The sequence below is a fragment of the Montipora foliosa genome, chromosome 12 (assembly GCF_036669935.1).
Source record: "Montipora foliosa isolate CH-2021 chromosome 12, ASM3666993v2, whole genome shotgun sequence".
Lineage (NCBI taxonomy): Eukaryota > Metazoa > Cnidaria > Anthozoa > Scleractinia > Acroporidae > Montipora > Montipora foliosa.
This window is the reverse complement of record NC_090880.1, coordinates 3857204-3878300: the sequence shown is the minus strand read 5'-3', so window position 1 is coordinate 3878300 and position 21097 is coordinate 3857204. Positions and strand designations below refer to the sequence as shown.

Here is a 21097-nt window from a genome sequence, read left to right as displayed (position 1 = left end):
ACATGTAAATGGCAGTACATGTATAGCATTCATACATTTAAGGACAGTGCCTACTATTGTTATTGCGCATACGTTCTGCGCATCTCGAGATACTCGGATTTCCTATCGGTGATGCATACTAATACAAGGATATTTTTGCGCCGTTTAAAATTATGCAGAGAAAGTAGATCTTGGTAAGTACTATTTGTATCCAAAAAGAAAATTGGGGGTAACCATGCATTTTTCAGAGATAATTACTGTAAACGTCCATGTGTAAGCTGCACTTTTTTTCACAAAATTGAAGCCATAAATCAAGGGTGCGGTTTATCCATGGATACATCTGTGTTTGGAGTTTTAAAAAACCTAATTAATATTACAACTTCTTAAGACCTCAGTAACGAAACGTAAAAGAAACTGAGAGCATGTTGCTGTTGTTCATCGGCTTTTTAATGAGTGGTGGCTCCTAAGGAGCCGTTTGTGTCTTCGAGTGTTTATCAGCGAATCTTGCTTTCCAAGAGTTCTTTCAAGCGATTAATTTTCGCTTTACTCGAACAAGTAAACACCAACCTACATGGTCCTACATTAAGGAATCTCCATTCTTCCGCACAGCTGTTTGCAGTGACGTCTTCGGCCAGTCACTTCCACACATATCTTTCCGTCACGTGCGATAAAATACCACAAAATTCGCGAGTACCCGCGAGGTAAATGGCCAACTGTTTCGTTGTCCTTGACCACCTTCTCGGCAAATTTGTCGACTGCATTATCAAGAATGAATGAATGTTTTTTGCCTATTGCGGGTTTCCAAACATCTTTATAGACGGGGTCATGATACCCAGGCCCTGCCCAGACTCCTCCCCATGTTTAAAGCTTGGCTCCTAAGCACTCGTTCGTATTTCCACTTTATGGGGAAACCTTGATTGTTTGTCCTTGATGGTTTATAGCCATAGAATGTTACTGGAACTTCAAACTTTATTGTATTACATTTTTTTCCAAAATATGTGCTTCTAAATTCGGGGTGCGGCTTATCTACGGATGCGGCTTATACATGGACGTTTACGGTAACCCTTTCACTCCCAAGAGTGCCACTTATAGATTTTACGTCTAACGCCAGACGATTTTACTCGTCAATGGAGAACCCCACGGGGGTGAAAGGGTTAAGCTTCATTTTGAGGAAGAACGCCATACATGGCTTTGTATTTTAAAGCTTTTTACAAAATTGAATATTGTTCATGAATTATCTTTGAAAAATGCAAGGCTACCCCCAATTTTCTTCTTTGATTTCAATAACACTTGTTAAGATTTACATGTCCTGCATGATCATAAACCGAGGCAAAAATACCTTTGAATTAGTAGGCACCGTCCTTAAAGTGCACCTAACCCCAAAATAATTTTTTCGCTAAAATGAATCTTTGCATCTGTTCCAAACGCATTGTGGCCATTTTTTCCTTTTTCTAACAAATCCTGCCATTTTATAGGCTTCGAAAGTTGCGAAAATCAATGCATCTTTTGTTAACGACCGAGTCTGAAGAGGAGTGGGTCTATTCCTGATTTGACGTCACAAACTGATTTACATTGCATTAACTCTTTGTAAAAATGCATGCAAAGTAGATTGTGACTTCAAATCAGGAATAGACCCACTCCCCTTCTGACTCGGTCGTGAACGAAAGACGCTTGGTTTTTCGCAACTTTCGAAGCCTATAAAATGACTGGATTTTTTAGAAAAATGAAAAGATGGCCGCAATGCGTTTCAAACAGGTGCAAACATTCATTTTGGCGAAAAAAATATTTTGGGGTTAGGTGCACTTTAACTATAAAGCCCTTGTTTCAGCGATTAGCTAGGCCTAAGCCTTCTAGTAAAATTTTAGCTTTTGTTTTGTGGTTCGGTTAATCCATTGACTCCCAGGGTTTCCCCATTGACAAGTAAAATTGTCTGGCGTTAGACAGAGTAAAATACTAAGTCTGGCCAGTTTAGACCGGTTTGATAGTCAAAGGGTTAAAAAGGAATGACTTTAATAATTGACTTTTGAAAACTTCTACAGATTGAATAGTGGGACTCCCATATAAAAAGGGGAGGGATGCTCGTCGTCTCGCTTAGGGGTGTAAATATCAGATTTTGGTCTCACTAAGGGTGTTCTGGGCAAAACACCATTATATTTAGGCACGAAGGTCTACTTTAGGGGTGTGCAAAGAAATATGAAAGTGTATAATATAGTTAAATAAAATTTAACATAGTTAACGACTAGGAGCTAGTCTGGTCAGTAGTGTTTTGCAGGCGGTTGTTAGTGTCTTGGCCGTCTGGTAGCGTTGTTCAGCGTTTTGGTGCGTTCTGTAGCGTTTGTTATAGTTACATGGTTCACGACCGGGAGCTAGTCCGGTCAGTAGCGTTTTGCAGGCGTTTGTTAGCGTTGTTATGCGTTTTTGTAGCGTTTGCAGCACTCTTTAGGTTGGGGGAGCCCTGGGGCTGACATGGTTCAGCGGTATTCCTGTGTAGTGCATGCGTTGTCCTATGTGCTTGCAGCGTGTTTGTTGGCGTGGCGTTGTGAGTCGGTTTAGGAGTTTAGTGGTTCTCGGCGTTCTTCTTCTCGCTTCGTTGGCTATCTCGGTCGCTGTCCAGGTTGAAATAGAAGTTCTTCGATCTTCGACCGTCTCCATCTCGTCTTCACCGCCGTGTTGTGGTTCGTCTTACCTTCTCTTGTACCAGTTCCGATAGTCGGCTCGTCGCTCAGATAGCGTGGCGTTTGTTTGGCGGGCTTAGTGTAGCGGTTCCCAGTTGTGGTCAACAAAAGAAAAACAACAATAGAGAAAACACAAGGATTTTCTTCCGTCATCGACCGTGGTTTCCTCGCCCTCTGTTGTGTCTGTTGGTTTGTCTTTACTCGCTCATCGCTCTTTCGTGCTTCGGACCATCGTGTGCTCCGATACGTTTATTTTGGCGGGCTTAGTGTAGCGGTTCCCAGTTGTGGTCAACAAAGGAATAAATTCTAAGGATTTCGTCAGTCATCGACCAGGGTTTTTTCTTCGGCGGCTGTCGTGTTTATTGGTTTGTCTTTCCTTCACTCGTCGCTCTTTCGTCCCTGGACCGTAGTGTGCTCGCCGATCCGTTAGCGTGGCCAAAGGATTTCGTCCTTCATCGCCCGCGGTTTTTTCTCGCTCTCTGTCGTGTTTGTTGGTTCGTTTTTCACTTCTTTTTCGTGGTCGCCTCTAACTCGCTCGTCGCTGGTTGGTGTTCGATCATACATCATGCCGAACCCACCTCGTTCAACCAACAATAGCTTGTCCGCTGGACTTCGTTCGGAGGACATACCTCTCTTGTCCCCCGCGCCGATGGTGGTTTCTACGGCTCCCTCTGGCCCCGTGGCGCCTTTGACCGTCGATTCGATCGCCGAGGCTGTTGTTCGCGCGCTTGGAAGCACCCTTCCGACTATCATCTCTTCAATTCAAGGGAGCGCCCCCTCGCCATTACCCCCTTCCGTCCTTGGCACTTCTGTTGGCGTCACTCCATCTAGCTCCTCTGGATCGACTGCTGTTTCTTGTGATGTCAATGTCTCGTCTATGGCTTTTGGGGCGTCATCAGGTACGTTTACTTTGCCGGCCTTCATTCCTACCTTTTCTCCTGTGTCGGCCATCACTGACTCAAGCTCGGCCCGCTTCATGGCCCCCATTACCTCTCCATTCGCGAGTCCCAGTGTATCTGGCAGCCTGCCAAGTTTTGGTAACTCTGGATCAGTGCCTACGTCTGAGAAGGCTTTCATTGTTGGTCCTGGTCATGCACCAGTCCCGGCAAAATTGGCCAAGAAGATCATCGAGGGCCAGTTCGTGGAGTTGGCGGATCTACTTACAGTCAATCTCCGAGCTGGGGATCAGGAACCACAGACCTTCCTGGAGGGTAAACTCCTGGTGTCCAACGTAAAACGCAGGCAGGTTGAAATCAAGGATATTCTTACTTGGACTGAGGCCTTCACGATTTTCCAGCTGGTGCTGTGTGCCTCTCACCCCCTGCGTTGGTTAGACTTGACCAGATATAAGCTGCTCATTATTCAAACAGCCCGCCAATATCCAGGTCTGGCTTGGCTTGAATACGATCTGGCCTTCAGAAGGGATGCCGCTGCCTCGGGCCTTACGGATTGGTCCAAAATGAATTTGGATCTGTATAGTTTTCATTTGCGTTTGCCAGCATCGTCCTCACTGCAACCAAGGCCGTCTTCCCTTTCCGGGTTTCCTCAGTCTTCCTCAGACAGCCCAGACTCCCACCGACGCACACCATTCTGCCATTCCTGGAATGAAGGGAAATGCCGGTGGCTATTTGGGAAGTGCAAGTTCCGCCACAACTGCAGCAATTGCGAGGGAGAGCATACCATGGCTAACTGCCCCTTTCCCCGCTCAGCTGGATTTCGTTCCCGTTCCCGCTCCCCCTCCCCTGGAGGGAGCAGGGGACAGTACTGAGGGGCGAGGTTCGCCCAGTGTTGTGTTTGTACATAGTTTGAATGATGTGATTGCGTTGCCTCGCCAGCCGAATGGATTGCCTCAGTTGGCAAAGTTGTTTTGTCCTGTTCCAATTTCAGTTCCAGTCTCAGTTCCCGTTTCTGTTCCAGTTAAGCCCAGCGTTCCAGTTGTCTCTTTTGCCCCGTTATCTCCGGTGTCTCAGGTCACACCATTACAGTTGGATCAATTTCAAGCCGAATTATGCCACCATCCCAACAAGTCAGCTGTGGCATTTGTGACTTCTGGCATACGGGATGGATTTCGGATAGGCTTTGACCCATCCTTGGTGTCCCTCAAATCTGCATCTTCAAACATGCATAGCTCTGCTGAGCACCCATCAGTGATTGACTCCTACTTGCAAGCTGAAGTCTCTTCTGGCAGGGTGGCAGGTCCTTTTCCAGTGCCCCCGCTTCCGTCATTGCAAATAAGTCGTTTCGGGGTGATCCCCAAAACTAATCAGCCTGGGAAGTGGCGTCTCATTTTAGACCTATCATCCCCAGAGGGGCAAAGCGTCAATGACGGCATCCCTAAGCCCCCGTTTACAGTTCAGTATGTTTCAGTGGATGCTTTCATCGATGGCATAATGTCTCTGGGTCGAGGAACGTTAATGGCCAAGTTCGACGTGGCCAGTGCATATCGGAATGTGGCTATCCACCCAGACGATCGCCCCCTTCTTGGCATGAAGTGGCGTGGGCAATATTTTGTGGATTTGGTGCTCCCTTTTGGGCTGCGTTCAGCACCATTTATTTTCACCGCCATTGCAGACCTGGTTGAATGGATCCTGGTTCACAATTATGAGGTTACATTTCTCCGTCATTACTTGGACGATTTCCTCACTTTGGGCCCACCGGCGTCCCCTGTGTGCCACAACAACCTTCAAACCTGCGTTCGTCTGTGTTCAAAACTTGGCCTTCCCCTTAATCCAGATAAGTTGGAGGGACCCGCGACTCGTCTTACAATCCTTGGGATTGAACTTGACTCCGAGAACCTTCAGGCTCGCCTTCCGACTGACAAGAGAGATAGGATTGTTTCACTGTTAGATGAGTGGTCGGCAAAACGTTTTTGTAAACGTCGCGAGCTGGAATCCCTGATTGGCCATCTCCATCACGCCTGCAAGGTCGCCCCACAGGGTAGGACATTCCTTCGTCGGATGATCGACTTGCTTTGTGCCTTTTGCCGTGATGATCACCCCATTAGGCTTAACCAGGAATTTCGGCGGGATTTAACCTGGTGGCGGGAACTGTTCCAAACTTGGGATGGCCTCAGTTTTTTCTGCATGCCCACATGGGCACCTCTCCCGGACTTCCAGGTCTCATCGGATGCAGCGGGCTCTTTGGGCTATGGAGCTATTTTTAAATCCCACTGGTTTGCTGGTGCCTGGTCAGCTGCACAAAGTTCCTCATCTATAGCGTACAAGGAGCTCTTCCCAATTGTAGTGGCAGCCTATCTGTGGGGCTGTCAGTGGGTATCTCGGCGGGTCGAGTTCTTTTGTGACAACGAGTCTGTGGTGGCTGTACTTAAGTCTGGCACCTCGCGGGACAAAAACCTAATGGTGTTGCTGCGTTATTTGACTATGCTGGCCATCCATCATTCCTTCTCATTTACAGCTTCATCTGTTCGAGGCAAAGCTAATCCAGTTGCTGATGCACTCTCTCGATTCCAATTTCAGCGGTTCAGACGCCTGGAGCCACAGGCCGACCCAACCCCGTCTCCTATTCCTGCTTCCCTTCTGGCAGCGCTTCAGATGCCTTGACTCAGAAGTGTCGGTTCTTACTTACCCAAGGTCTTGCACCTTCCACCCGACGAGTGTACCGATCCGCCCAACGTCGATTTACAGACTTTTGCCGCCAGGATGGTCGTGCAAACCAGGATGGCTCCATCCCCCCAGCCACTGAGGAGACTCTCATGCGCTTTGCTTCCTTCCTGGCCGACAACCTGAACCATTCCTCCATCAAGGTCTATCTATCAGCAGTGCGCTCCCTTCACATTGACCATGGCCTTCACGACCCGCTAGTCAACTGTCTTCGTTTGCAGCGTCTGCTAAGGGGTATTAAGCGCGTTCAAGGTCCAGTGTCACCCAGGCGCCTACCTATCACTGTTGATCATCTGAAGGTCATTCAGTGCTCTTTGGACCTGTCTACGAGAGACCATGTGATGTTGTGAGCTGCGTGCTGCTTGGCATTTTTTGGGTTTTTGCGTGCGGGCGAATTCACGGTCAACTCGGCCTTTGATCCTCACACCCATGACTGTTAGCGACCTGCAAGCGGACTCCTTGGTGAATCCCTCTTGTTTCAAAGTCCGTATCAAGTGTTCCAAGACAGACCCCTTCCGTGCGGGTTGTGATATCTACTTGGGCGTGGCTCAGGCTCTGTGTGCCCCATAACAGCGTTGGGCACGTACTTGTCTCTGCGTGGGTCTGCTCCAGGGCCCCTGTTCTTGTTTAGTGATGGTCGTCCTCTTACCCGGCAGCAGCTATCATCCTTTTTGCAGTCTACCCTACATGGGGCTGGGTACTCCGGCGCCTACTCCGGCCATAGTTTCCGGATTGGGGCGGCGACCACTGCAGCGGCACGTGGTGTTCCGGATCACCTGATCAAAACCTTGGGGCGTTGGTCGAGCGAGGCATACCAGATCTATATCAGAACTCCAGTTAGTTCCATTGTCCGTGTTTCCTCCCAGTTGGTGGCGTAACAGGTAGTGGATTTCTCTGGTTACCAGCGGGGGTGGGTGCCTCAGGTTTGGGCTATCGGGGGCTTAGGCCTAGTTGCCCCGAGCCCCCTTGCTCCGGGTTCTTCTTACCCGGAGATCCCTTCGGCATGGCGCGGGGGGCTCGTGGCTTGGTTGCGGGTTGGGCAGGCCAGTCGGGTGTTCTAGCGCCTTGGGGATGTGACTGCGGTTGCAGCCCCCAGGCTTCCTGGGCACCTACCCTCCACTGGCGACGTGGGCGTTAAATATAGTTAAATAAAATTTAACATAGTTAATGACTAGGAGCTAGTCTGGTCAGTAGTGTTTTGCAGGCGGTTGTTAGTGTCTTGGCCGTCTGGTAGTGTTGTTCAGCGTTTTGGTGCGTTCTGTAGCGTTTGTTATAGTTACATGGTTCACGACCGGGAGCTAGTTCGGTCAGTAGCGTTTTGCAGGCGTTTGTTAGCGTTGTTATGCGTTTTTGTAGCGTTTGCAGCACTCTTTAGGTTGGGGGAGCCCTGGGGCTGACATGGTTCAGCGGTATTCCTGCGTAGTGCATGCGTTGTCCTATGTGCTTGCAGCGTGTTTGTTGGCGTGGCGTTGTGAGTCGGTTTAGGAGTTTAGTGGTTCTCGGCGTTCCCTCCCTCTCCCCCCCCCTTTCTTTTTTTTTTGTGCTCTTTTTTTTTGTGTGTTATTATTATTATTATTATTATTATTATTCCACTGAGCTATCTGGCTCAAGTGTGACGGGTGCCTTAGGGGGGCCTGGCGCGGGGGGCTCGTGGCTTGGTTGCGGGTTGGGCAGGCCAGTCGGGTGTTCTAGCGCCTTGGGGATGTGACTGCGGTTGCAGCCCCCAGGCTTCCTGGGCACCTACCCTCCACTGGCGACGTGGGCGTTAATTAATACTTTAGGGGTCAAAAAAAGCCTGGGCCACGCCCAGATTGGTCTCCTTAAGGGGGTTAATTTAAAATTTCTGACGACCATCCCTCCCCTTTTTATAAGGGGTTCCCCCCTTCCCTTCCCTCCCCGGGATTTAAATTAACCTTCAAGCCTAGAGTTTTATGAATACCTCTTCAGCAAATAGTTCTTTCTGTGCATGAATCTTGTCATTGAGTGTTCCACCTGCAAGCAAGAAAAAAACAAAGCATAAAAACAGTTTCAAACCCATGTCCAGACATGCACATAATTAAATGGATTGCACTGCACCCAACATAAAGTGCCTTAATTGTTAAGCCTAGGGAAATTGCTACATGTTTCTTAAGCAATATGGTAAGTGTTGAGGTTACGTATAGCTCTGGACGGCTAGCTGTAAATTTGCTTTTTATATCTTATGTCATTTTCATTGGGGAGATCGAGTTGAATACACTGACCCCTAGTCCATGGACTACCCTGATGGACTACCATGAAAATACTATTTCAAGTGAGTATTATTGGTTGAGAGCAGCGTCAAAATTAGTGCTGAGCCTAAACATCCATTTTAAATGGCGTTGGTCAACAGTATGTATAGTCTAAGCACCCATTTCAAAAAGATTAGCTTTGAAGAATATAGACCATTTTCGAATTCTCACGGCTGGACTGGATCAAGCATGGAATGGAGGCTAATGCGGGCAAATCTTTTCAAATGCAAATTAATTTGCCCGCATTAGCCTCCATTTCATGCTAGATCCAGTCCAACCGTTAGAATATGAAACTGGCCTATTGTTGTGATGGCCGAGTACTTCATGTAAGTAAAGTGTCAAACCGGTGAAATTCCTGACAGAATTCCTGACAGAATTTAGTTACATGAAGGTACATGCAATGTTTGTATGTAACCAATTCAGTTCTTTTAATAGTACTCACTCGAAATAGTATTTGCTAGAGTTTAATGCTTTGGTGCGCAATAGAAGACAATACACACAACTTGGGCGTAAAGGATGGGCAGGGAATGTACTGGCAAGGCTCGGATAATACCCACCGCCGGTATGGACCACCGGATGAGGGGCCTCGGCAACTAGCCGAGGGGGTGCCTCATGCCTGTATTGCAAGGCGGGCATAGTTGCTGGCATAATGTCCTGGGGCCAAGTTAACCCAGTCCAGCAGAGTAACAATATGCCCCCTCCCTAACGGGGCTTCAGCACAGGGCTGAAGGGGTGCCGCAGGCAGCAATTCCCCGCCCATATTTTATTAAGGAGAACTATTGAATAGGTTACAGAAGCTCATAAGGAAAAAATAAAATAAAATACAAGAGAACCAGAAAGCAAACAGGGCGGGAGGGAGGGATTAAATTGCTCAACGGAAAAAACAGAACTAGTTGAGCTTTGGAAATGTCAAACTGAGAAGGCTCACATGGCGGGATGAATGAAATAGCCAAATAAGGTAGTCACATGATGGGAAGTCACGCTCTCCTCCCAGGCGCTGCCCAGTATTTGCTTACCAGCATTAACATCTATTTTATTCTAAAATATCATTTAATGCTTTGGTGCGCAATAGAAGACAATACACACAACTTGGGCGTAAAGGATGGGCAGGGAATGTACTGGCAAGGCTCGGATAATACCCACCGCCGGTATGGACCACCGGATGAGGGGCCTCGGCAACTAGCCGAGGGGGTGCCTCATGCCTGTATTGCAAGGCGGGCATAGTTGCTGGCATAATGTCCTGGGGCCAAGTTAACCCAGTCCAGCAGAGTAACAATATGCCCCCTCCCTAACGGGGCTTCAGCACAGGGCTGAAGGGGTGCCGCAGGCAGCAATTCCCCGCCCAAAACGCCGAGATAAACGAGGAGTGCCCTGTGCGAAGCCCATTTAGTGGTTTTGCTCCCAATTTGACAGGGAGAGAAAATGACCCCATCTCCACGGAGTTGCAATAGCCAAAAGCAAACATTGCCTGCCCCAAAGGTGAAAGTAGAGAACCGACGAGTGGAGATAGGGGTCGAAAATACGACATGAGCATATTAAAAAATATATATATTAAAAAAAAAATAATAAAATAAAAATATATTAAAAAAAAAAAATAAATAAAAAAATAAAATAAAAATAAAAATAAAAATAAAAAACCAAAGCCAATGGGCATCGCATAGAGACTGGAGGGGATAGGACCCTCACACAAAACAATTAACTGGAGGGGATAGGACCCTCGCACTAAACATTTGACTGGAGGGGATAGGACCCTCGCACTAAACATTTGACTGGAGGGGATAGGACCCTCGCAAAAAACATTAGACTGGAGGGGATAGGACCCTCGCACAAAACATTCAGCTGGAGGGGATAGGACCCTCGCACAACACATTTGGCTGGAGGGGATAAAACCCTCGTGCAAAACATTTTCGTCAAAATAGTCATTTCCAATAGTACTACATGAACTCGAGAGGGCAGAAAGCCTAAGGAAAGAGAATGTCACAGAAGGCCCTCAAGTGCCGAATGGGCCTTTTTCCTTTTTTGTTTTAAAGGAGAAACATGGCATTAAGCTTAGGATAGTGCTTTCACCCATGTGATGGCTGGCATGTGGCTGAAAAGGGGGTGAAAGGCAGTCGTATCGAGGAGAAATGAGGGTGGGGGGGGGGGGAGCAAACGCACACAGCAGGCTTCCAGGGGGATGCCAACATGATTGCTGTACCCATAGGTGAAAACACTATAGGTTCAGGACAATACAGGAAAATATGAATTAAGTTATCCAAGGAACTGTCATAGATCATTACTGATTGTTAGAAAAATCCAAGTTTCAATGAGATACTCAAGTGCTTTCAAGGATTCCAGGGGGTTGTTAGCAGGAGGAGCAAGAGGCCAATGACTGAGGAACCTGACATATTGTTTCCTTTGGAGGCCTGATGTAAGCTTGGTATGTGTTATGATTCCAGCGACCCAGAATTTGAAGAGCCAGTTGAAAATGCCAGTGATTCTGCCGGTTGTAGCAGCACCAATACTAAAGCTGTGAGAGGCAGAGGAGGAGCTGTCATTGTCACAGAGGTTTAAGAGAGACCATAAGTTGTTGGTGTGTGAAGTCTGGGTGAGATATGGTCCACAGGAGAAGCTGAAGAGTAGCTGGCCAGGGTCTTGAGTTGCAGTTTTGAGCATATAATCTTGCAGGGCAGACGATGCATAAAGGTCTGAGTTTGACCTTGCAAAACTGAGCCTGGCTGTCTCCCAGAAAGGGTCAGTTTTGGACTTTTAAATTGCAGTGTCAAATGAAGTAGGGTGAAGGATGTTGGGATGGAAAGAAATGTCTGTTCTAGCAAGGTGGGACTGAGGGTCGAAATTGCCATTGCAGGTAAATTCGCTGCTTCTTAAGAAGCCAAAAAATGAAAGGGTAAATGCAGCCCATAACATAAAGGAGTCAACAGTTGGTAGACTTAAAAGGTTGTAACTTAGTATACTTAGATGCTATGGAGAACTGATGAGGTGATCAGGTGGCAAGCCTTCTTACATTCCCATGGGAGAGCTTGATCCCCCTCAAACTTTTGTGAAGGACTGGCATAGCCAGAATGTCCAGGAGACAGCCAGACTCAATGTGAAGGTTGTCAAGTGCTGCCAGATAAACATAATAGTGCCGTAGGAGCCTGTATTGCACAGATGAGTAACAAAAGGGATCAGGGTGAACTTGTGAGCAGGTCGAACAGGGAGGGGGGATATGGAAAGCTGATTAAAAATGAAGGGGCACTCCGTAGGCCAACGGGACTGGCTGTGTAGAGGTAGTAGTGGTTTTTCCGGGCCATTCCCTGGAGCTCCCTCAGGGGTGAATGGGGATTATTCTGGAGGCAGGTTACGGGGTCTGAAATTGCGCCTTCCTGGTTGCTAATGCGACTAAAAAATTGAGTACTGGCGACCAGAATTTCACAACTGGTCACCATTGTTAAGGTCAGATCTGTTTGCCAAGAGGTGTCTTACTTTTTATCCTGAGACTGTTTTGAAATAGAAATGAAGGAGTTTTTCCGTTAACAACCTCCATAACCTCACAAGCCATTGTTTCTCATAAAATATGTATTGCAGGGGGAAAAACGACTCAGTAAAGAGATTCAAGGACTGGTGTGAGGAATGTACCACTATGGCGGATTGTGTTCGACAGGGTGTGACTAGTGTTTCTGTAGCTGAAATTTTCGACAAACTAGGGGGCAGATAGATTTCATTATTAAATGTACATTCAAGGTCGGATACCTTTTCTCTCCAAAATGTGCGCTTTTGAAAGTGAAAAGATAATGCTTGACACATACACAAGACCATGCGGTCGTTGCTTTCTGGTATCCATAAAACAGGTCAAAATGTACAAGTTAATTTGGACCCTGGGTTAGATGTCTGTTTTAGAGGGGGAGGTTTGTGGCTGTTTTCCTACGAAAGTCAACATCATAGGAAGGCCATGCCAAGCCCGCAACTTCCTTTGGGTAATCGAATGGTCGCTTGATAGGGGAACATCTCTACCACCCTTTGGGGAAAAGAAGTGAGAAGTGCAGAACCAGGGGTGGATCCAGAGTAGTTCAAGTGACTTGCAGAAATCACTCAAATTTCTTCCAAACCTTATTTTTTAGCCCTTTATTGCAGTTCACGAAGTCAACTATCCTTCTTGTTTTAATTTTTTTGAGAAATATGACAAGAAAATCGCTCCCAATTGATCGACAGATAAACAGCTTACTTCAACAACAAATCAAAACAAATCGCGAAATTCTGAAATCGCTGTTCAAGACAATAATTTTTTGCGAAAGAAACAACATAGCCCTCAGAGGTCCACGAGATGATGATCCGCAAAATGCCAGTCTTTCTGGAAACTTTCAGGCACTATTAGAATTTCGAATTGACAGCGGCGATCAACACTGCAACGTCACTTGAAAACTGCACCCAGGAATGCGACATATTTCTTAAACCTGTCAAAACAAGATGATTACAACTGTGGGTGCTATCATAGTGAATAATTTGTCGCAGGAAATCAGGGGGAGCAATTATTTTTCTATTATGTCTGACGAAGCAGCTGACGTATCAAACAAAGAAAATCTTTCAGTGGTGATCAGATTTCTTGATTAAACCAAAACAGTCAGAGAAGGGTTTGTGGGATTCTACCTTTGTGAGGATGGAACGACAGGAGTAGCTTTCAAAGATTTAATATAGCTGATTTAGGATTATCTATGGATGACTGTCGAGGCCAATGTTATGATGGTGCGGAAAAAAGGCATTCGGAGAGCACCAAGTTTCAAATTTTCTTGGGGGAGCATGCCCCCAAAACCCCCCTAGTTTAGTTGGTGCAAATCACTCACGAAAAATCCTGGATCCACCCCTGAGAAAACCATACCGAAAATGCCGACAAGAATCGAGCTGGGCTTACTTTTTCCGAGAGGAGGGGGGAACTCTTTGTGGTTTACCGATAAAGGAAATGGAAAGCCCGGGAAGGTCGTTATCTGAAAGGCGCGAGTTTTCTGGCAGCACCGCGACAAACTCAACATACTCACCCTTTAATGTTGCGCGTTTAACTTTGGTTGGAACATGTGCTGATAACCGCGACTGTCCTTGAAAAATGGGGAAGGAATGTTGTTGCTGGTACTGGGATGGTTGAGAAGGCTGACGATGAAGTCGAAGTCGTCGGTAAGTAGCAAATGGCGGGAGTTTGTCGAGGTTGCACAGATTGAGGCGGAGGCTATTGAGGTTGGAGCAGGAACTGATTTGGCGGTAGATTCCTCGATTTTCGTCCACGATGATGGAAATAAGAGTGGCTAACGTGGTTGGGGACGTGTCTGTGTGTGAAGCTCTTCTTGCTTGGACGCCATCTTGGAATAAAATTTGACCGTTTTGACCGCTGTTTCAAGCAGCGCATCGTCAGGGATGGTGACAATTGGTGGGTCTATATAGGATGAAACTTCCTCAGCAGAGGCACTTGAAGTAAAGGGGCTTCACGGTGGAGCGTGAACGTTTCTCTGCAGGTCAGATGGACGCTTGGTGTACGCGAGCTACAAGATGGTGCGGAAGGAACAACGGTGTGAAGCCGTTCAATAAATTGTTCCCGAGTTCCAGTAATAAATAAAAGGTTTTAGATAGCAAGGGGCGTAAAAAAACCGCGTTTGTGAGGTCAGCAAATTCCCCAGCAAAGATTAAATTGCTCAACGGAAAAAACAGAACTAGTTGAGCTTTGGAAATGTCAAACTGAGAAGGCTCACATGGCGGGATGAATGAAATAGCCAAATAAGGTAGTCACATGATGGGAAGTCACGCTCTCCTCCCAGGCGCTGCCCAGTATTTGCTTACCAGCATTAACATCTATTTTATTCTAAAATATCATTAGTCTATTTTAGGATAGTCCACTTGGGTTGTCCATCGGGGTAGTCCATGGACTGGGGGTCAGTGTTTTGAACTCTCCTTTTAAGGACGGTTCCTACTAATGCAAGGTATTTTTGCCATGGTTTATGATTATGCAGGAAATGTAGATCTTAACAAGTGTTATTGAAACCAAAAAGGAAAATTGGGGGTAACCACGCCTTTTTCAAAGATAATTAATGAACAATATTAGTAAAAAGCTTTAAATACAAAGCCATGTATGGCATTCTTAGTCTCAAATTGAAGCTTAATTATCTCTGAAAAATGCATGGTTACCCCCAATTTTCTTTTTGGATATCAATAGTACTTACAGAGTACTAAGATCTACTTTCTTGGCATAATTTGAAACCGTGCAAAAATATCCCTGTATTAGTATGCATCACCGATAGGAAATGCGAGAATCTTGAGATGGGCAGAACGTATGCACAATAAAAATAGTAGGAACCGTCCTTAATAATTATTGATGGGACACAACTGATTCCTGAAATTTATTGGTTTGGATTGATTTTTAAATACGCTTGACATTCCTTCTGGAGGAAGAACAAGCAGTAACATAACACAGATACCTACATGTATTTCCCTGGTTCCATCTAGTACTCTGATCAATACATCAATAATACACTGCTAATCACTTACCATTACAGTATTCCATTTCAATGAGCAATGACGTCCCATCTATGTAGTGATTGTAGTAAGTCACTATATTAGTATGATTCAACAAGGACAGGATGTCCACTTCCTTCCCTGCATCAGATCTTTCCTTCTCACTTGCACGGCTCAGGTTTACTTCCTTTACTACCACAAGCACGTTGTCCTAATTTCGTACACATATGGTAAGAAAAAAATCATTTCAGGTTTTTGCTGAGGGTGCATGTATTCAATAAGTGGTATTCTATCTAGAGCCAGACCTTATCATCCCGGTACGTTGTCAAAACTTGTAATGAATTGAACATAATAATAATATTATTAATAATAAATTTATAATTTTTTTATAGCGTCTATTCATTTCTGTGCTAGGTGCTTTTCAGTCTAGTAAAAACTACCTACTAAAAAATTACCTACTAAGAAATAAAACAATTAATTTAAAAGGGTAAGTTTTCAGCTTAGACTGAAATGGGGATGTTGGAACCCAGTCTAATGTCCTTTGGAAGCTGGTTCCAGTCTAGGCGCATGGACGGAAAAGGCTCAGAGACCATAAGTTTTAAGATTGCAATGCACGTGACATCATTGGATGAGAGCAAATTCCTATTTTGCAAAGGTACTCAGGACCAAGGATAGTATATAATAAAAAGATTTAAAAGTAAGTAAACAAATCTTAAAAATAATTATTTGTTTCTTTGGGAATATCAATATTAAGGATACTGCAGAGCAAAACCACATTATCTTACTCAACCCATTAACCCCTAAATTGGCCTCAATTGATGCGTAAAATCATCTGGCATTTAAGAGACAGAGTAAAATTTTCAAGTCTCAGTCTTTCAATGTGGTTCCAGATTCAAATAAACACTTCTGATGGTAAAGGAAATCTCAGAAGTGCAATGTCTGAACTTCCAATGGAGCATAATTTCTGTGATAACCTGGATAAAATGCTAGGATTCAAAGCACAATTGGTTGACATAATTTTTGCCCTTGAAAGTTAAACAAATATGCTTTAATGTCACTGTTCCTTGGTATCAATATAGTTAGCTTCTAACGCATAATGTAAGGCACAATAGAACGAGACAACAGACGTATTGGCGTTTTTTGAGGGGAACACTGCCTTGCGACTGGTTAGCCTATGCGACTTCCGGATTGCGTGATATAGAACAACCTCACTTATCTCCCCAGCACTACGAGCTTGTCCGACCTTGAACGACCGACTACAAAGAACACGAAGATAACTAACACGACATGAATAGCCCATTTTAGTACGGTCATGTTCCATTAACCGTATTTTACTGATGGGGCAGTAAAATCTCATTGAAAACCAAATAATCTTTTTAGGAAGATAAGCAGGATAGAAGTAATGTGATGAGTCTGATTGAGATACTGTACAGAAGGGGTTATTATTTGGATCATAAATAATTCATGAGGTAAAAACAAAAAGAAATTAAAATTATTGTTAAGTATTGGTAATCAAAGTCAATTATGTTTGTATGGCTTAAATAATCTGACACAGAATTCCCTTTATTCAAATGAGGTTTTTACTTGCCTTTTGTGTTGAAAACTCTTGTATTCATTACAAAAATAACCAGTCAACATGAACATTTCTGACAATGAATAAGTATTAAAAGTTCAAAATATTTGTCATTGGTGTTGTATGACATTTACAATCTCAGCACTCTGGTGGTTCGTATTCAAAACATTACTTCTTATAGCAGTCAAGTTTAATGTTCTGATGCAAGCCTGATTTCTACTATGAAATACTCAGACGGATTTATCATAAGCTCTCAAGTACACGTACACACTGACATCCTAAAATCCACTTAACTCTTAAGTAGTTTATAATATCTCCATGTCTCATGTCATGAACAAAATAATTTTTCCATATATCGAAAATTTCCGACTTTTCTGCTTCAATACAAAAACGGAAGAATTACATTGAAGCTAAAAATTGAATTTCCGATAGAGGAAGTGAATTAAATTTAAGAAAGTGTTTTATAGAAGCTTTTAGCCCTTTTAAGTGTCCCCAAAAAGTCTGAAATCAAGCTGTGTATTAAGGATCGAAAACTGTTGGCACTCCACGGTCATGCCTTCGTATTGCTTTCGAATGATTTTTTTTTTGTTAAATAAGCGAATTTTCTACGTAGTAATTATGATTATTTGCCACAGTGTAAACAATAATCATGAAACGATTTGGCATTTCAATTGATGAAGGACAGTAATTATAATCGGCAGGGGGTCAAGTAACAGTTTGATATTTCAGCTTGCTATATTTCGATATTGTGAGAGATCAATCAGTAAAAACGATGGTTATTTTAGAAAGGAGTCATCCCTTCCTGCCAAAAAATAAAACTATTGCGGAGTTCCTTCAAATCATTCTCAACAGGGATGGATAGTTGATAACAGGCAGGAAAAAAACATACTTTTCAATGTCTTCTAAATCAGTAAAAGGGCTTTCTCGCAGTTTTGCTCAGCTGATAAAGCGTTCATCAATCAACAAGAAAATGTAAGGCTACATATATAGTGGGAGGACTTCAGCTCTGACATGCATCTTGCATTTTCTTTAATTGATGCTTACATCTGCGCAAGAATGAATGAAGGCTAACCTCCGTTTTGCGATACAATACTGCTTCGCCAAAAGCTCCCCTTCCTAAAGTTTTGATTCTTGTATAGGGCTCCTCTGATGCTCTTGGTTCAATGAGAGAATCTTCCGCCATTGTCCAGAGTGCAGGATTTCAGCCACTTTACACCCACAGCGCTGTCATAGTTTCGCGCGCGTCTTCGCGCTCCTGTACGTGTTTTGAGAAAAAAAATCAAACTCGGCGCATCTTGAGTGAATCAAAGAACTGCCAGAAAATATCGTAGCGAACCAAGAGGACCGACCTAGTCCCAAGATATCGCGAAAGTCTCTAAAACTGTTAAATAATTGTTTGTAAGCAGCCAGCTGTCTCAATGCTGCAGAAACACTCCCTGGGAGACACAACATTACCAGAACATGAAGTACAGAGATGTCAAGTTTCAAAGATGGACTCCAGATCGGACGTAAAGTTGGTTTCTTCGAGGTTAATTCAGGCAATCGAAACGACTTTAAACCCATCCACTGCTCAGCAGCAGCGAGCTGAAGCTTATGAGGTAAGAGTGACGCAGCTTTTTGCTCAACGTTTGTTCGTTGAGCCAAATGCTTGAGAGTTTTAAGGTCTGCATGCATGCTCTACATTTGAAACAAATATTTTTTAGTCTCGAGAAGTTTGAAACATCCTTTGAACTCTGTGTTCAAAAATTTTTGACTGCCGGATATTTGGTCTATATAAGACCTTGCCTGGCTGCCGGGTAAATTAAATTAAAGGTTCGTTCGCTGTGTATAAATGGAAGAGTTAAGCTTATATTTAGTCCGAAGCCAGTGATTGGCTTAAAAAGTTACAGGAGATACACTGTATTTTTTGAGAAATATGCTACAACCTGTAGTGATGGCTAAATAGAGGTTGACCAGTTAATTCTGTCCCCTATGGCACATTTCTGAGTGTAACGGAAATAATATCACTCAATCAAGGGCCGGAAAATCAGTTTATTGCCAACGAGTCAGGCCCTCTGAAGACAGAAGGCCTGGCGAGGCGGCAGCTTATAGAGCCGCGAGAAGATTTTTAGGCGGACGAAATCTCAGAAGCGCTTCAAATTTAATTGTAATGTAGACCAAAAGCTGTAATGTAGACCAAAGCGATGAAATGTTGACCGTAGCGATAACCAATGAGAGTGCCGCACGAGTACGCCGTGTGATGTTTGCAGCCGCCAGATCACGCAAGCTTGGCTCGTTGGCACTTTAGCGACAGCTATAACTAGTTAATAAAATAAGTGTCAGGTGTTTTAGTGCTGGGGCACATAGAGAAGGGTTTATCAACTATGTAATGTTTAAGAAACGAGCAGCAGTGTTTTATCGGGGTTTAAAAACACGAGGCGCCGAGTGTTTTTCAGACCCGATAAAACACATGCTGCTTTTTTTTGAACGGCTTAAAAAACATTCCACAAAGAGCGTATCCTAAGTGCTTTACAACAGAACACTAGAGCACAGTCAAGGCTTCTTTAATTGTTTTATGATAAAGAACAAGTAATTTTTTTCAAAAATTCTACTTTATTTTCAAAGCGTGCGCTGCTTGTGGCGAACTGAGGTGTCGTCAGCACAGTGCTTTATACTCTGATAAAGCACACTAATTTGAACCAATCAGAGTGCTTGTAAGAATGTTTAAAATTATTTGATTGGTTAATGAAACAAATGCTTGTCAAAACATCAATCACCTGGAAAGTGGCTTGACAGAAGTCACACAAAATTCAAATTTATGGAAAAACAAGTGCCTCAATGTTCGGTCTCAGTCCATAAAAAACAGCAAAAAAGAGGATCTAAATAATTAAATTCAGTGAAATCCGGCCGAATTGTTGCCCATGAAAACCTGCACATTTCCAACATGACAATTGGAAAACAAACTGTTCAATAATACCCAAGGAAAAATTCGGAAATAATTATTCATCTGCCATTTCTGCGGATCATGGCGTGAGCTTTTGTTTGTTCCATGCTTTGTACTCTCATAAAGCATGCTGTTTAAACCAATGAGAGCATGCATTATATAGAATTTTTATTATAATTTACCACTAGTCTGTGGTCTTCATTTTATGTTGATTTCAATACAATGCAATACAAAACTTTATTTCTAAACATTACAAATACTGTAACAAAAAGCAATATAAGTTTAGAAAAAGGAAACCCAGAGGTTAACCCTAATTGTTAAGGATCTCCTAAATAGTAAGGAATCAACAGAAATATAAAAATTTAGCTTTAAAATTAAATATTTATATAAAAGCCAATTTATAAAAATAAGAATAAAATAAATCACAGAAAACATCAAAAAAGTACAGAATATCCATTTATATGTTGTTCCTTATTGCACACGCAATCAAACATACATTAAATAAGTAATATATGCGATATGAGTGGCAGGTCTGTGTCACATTTACAATCTTGAGGCAAAGCTGAGAGTTTGTAAAATTAATGTGATACACATATGCTAGGTATTTCTGGTGATTCAAAACATTTTAATAGGGAAAATTAAAAGAACGTGAATGAAAAGAAATTTGTATCAGATACACAGATAATGTAAATTGATTAATAAAACATTTCTTTTGTTTTCCCACCATGAATGAGTTCTATAATGATAATTACAATTTTATCTTTGTTATAGTTGATTGAAGCGTTCAAGGCCGATTCCCCTTTATGTGTTCCTGTTGCTCTTGAGTTGTATGACCGAAATAATACAGCAGTGGTTCGCCATACAGGATTACAGCTTTTGGAACATACTGTTAAGTTAGTAGTGTCTACAATCTTTGAATATATATCCCTTTCAATCTTTATGGGGAAGATAATCATCTGTTTGCAAACATAGCTTCCTTTTGTTGTTCAAGTGTGCTAAGTACAGGAAAAAAGAGTCTTTGGTTTTTGTCACCAATAAGGTTTGCATTGGCCCATGAACAACAATAGGTGGTGTGAATAACATCTTTGCCTAATGTGTTTATTTGTCGTCCAGCTTAATTAAATACTTACCATAATATTATGGAGTTTGTGAGAGTCAACAAACCATTGTTAATATATTGGAATGACTAAATAGTTTTGAGCATCCTAAGAATAAGACAAAACAAGTACTGTAAACACCTGCAGATAAGCCACACCCTGAAATTTAACAGCTCAAATTTTGGAAAAAAGTTTTCTGAAAGAAACCAAAAGAAATCCAAAGTATAGTCTGTAGAAGTCTTCTTTATCCAATGTTCATTGAATGTAAACTCACTATTAACATTGAAACGGAAAATACTTCAAAGTCTTAGCCACAATTTTAACACTTTATAATATAATGAACGACGTTTCTACCAACTGAGACACATGATCGATCTTTTTCTCCTATTTGTTGACAGGAATTTTTTCATTCAATGCAGTTTTTCCATATATTTTTGCATTACAACAAGAACATAAGCGGAACATTTGTAGCTTCGTAACCAGGCATTA

General features: G+C 43.4%; 2 protein-coding genes across 4 annotated transcripts in view; one reads left to right on the top strand and one right to left on the bottom strand.

The window, feature by feature from the left end:
• LOC137979751 (serine/threonine-protein kinase Nek9-like) overlaps positions 1-18015 on the bottom strand; it is a 55686-nt gene extending 37671 nt beyond the window's left edge. For 2 of the 3 annotated variants that reach the window (XM_068827094.1, XM_068827093.1), the window contains exons 1-3: positions 17661-17799; positions 15049-15226; positions 8214-8266 (exon numbers count right to left, since the gene is read on the bottom strand). In XM_068827094.1, the coding sequence (XP_068683195.1) occupies positions 8214-8266; positions 15049-15226; positions 17661-17771 (342 nt within the window). In that variant the 5' untranslated portion in view covers positions 17772-17799. Of the gene's footprint in view, positions 1-8213; positions 8267-15048; positions 15227-17660; positions 17844-17937 lie in introns of those variants that run through there. The other variant, XM_068827092.1, reaches the window with a different exon arrangement.
• LOC137979750 (exportin-5-like) overlaps positions 18007-21097 on the top strand; it is a 43177-nt gene continuing 40086 nt past the window's right edge. The window contains exons 1-2 of the mRNA XM_068827091.1: positions 18007-18186; positions 20283-20404. Of these exons, the coding sequence (XP_068683192.1) occupies positions 18007-18186; positions 20283-20404 (302 nt within the window). The remainder of the gene's footprint in view (positions 18187-20282; positions 20405-21097) is intronic.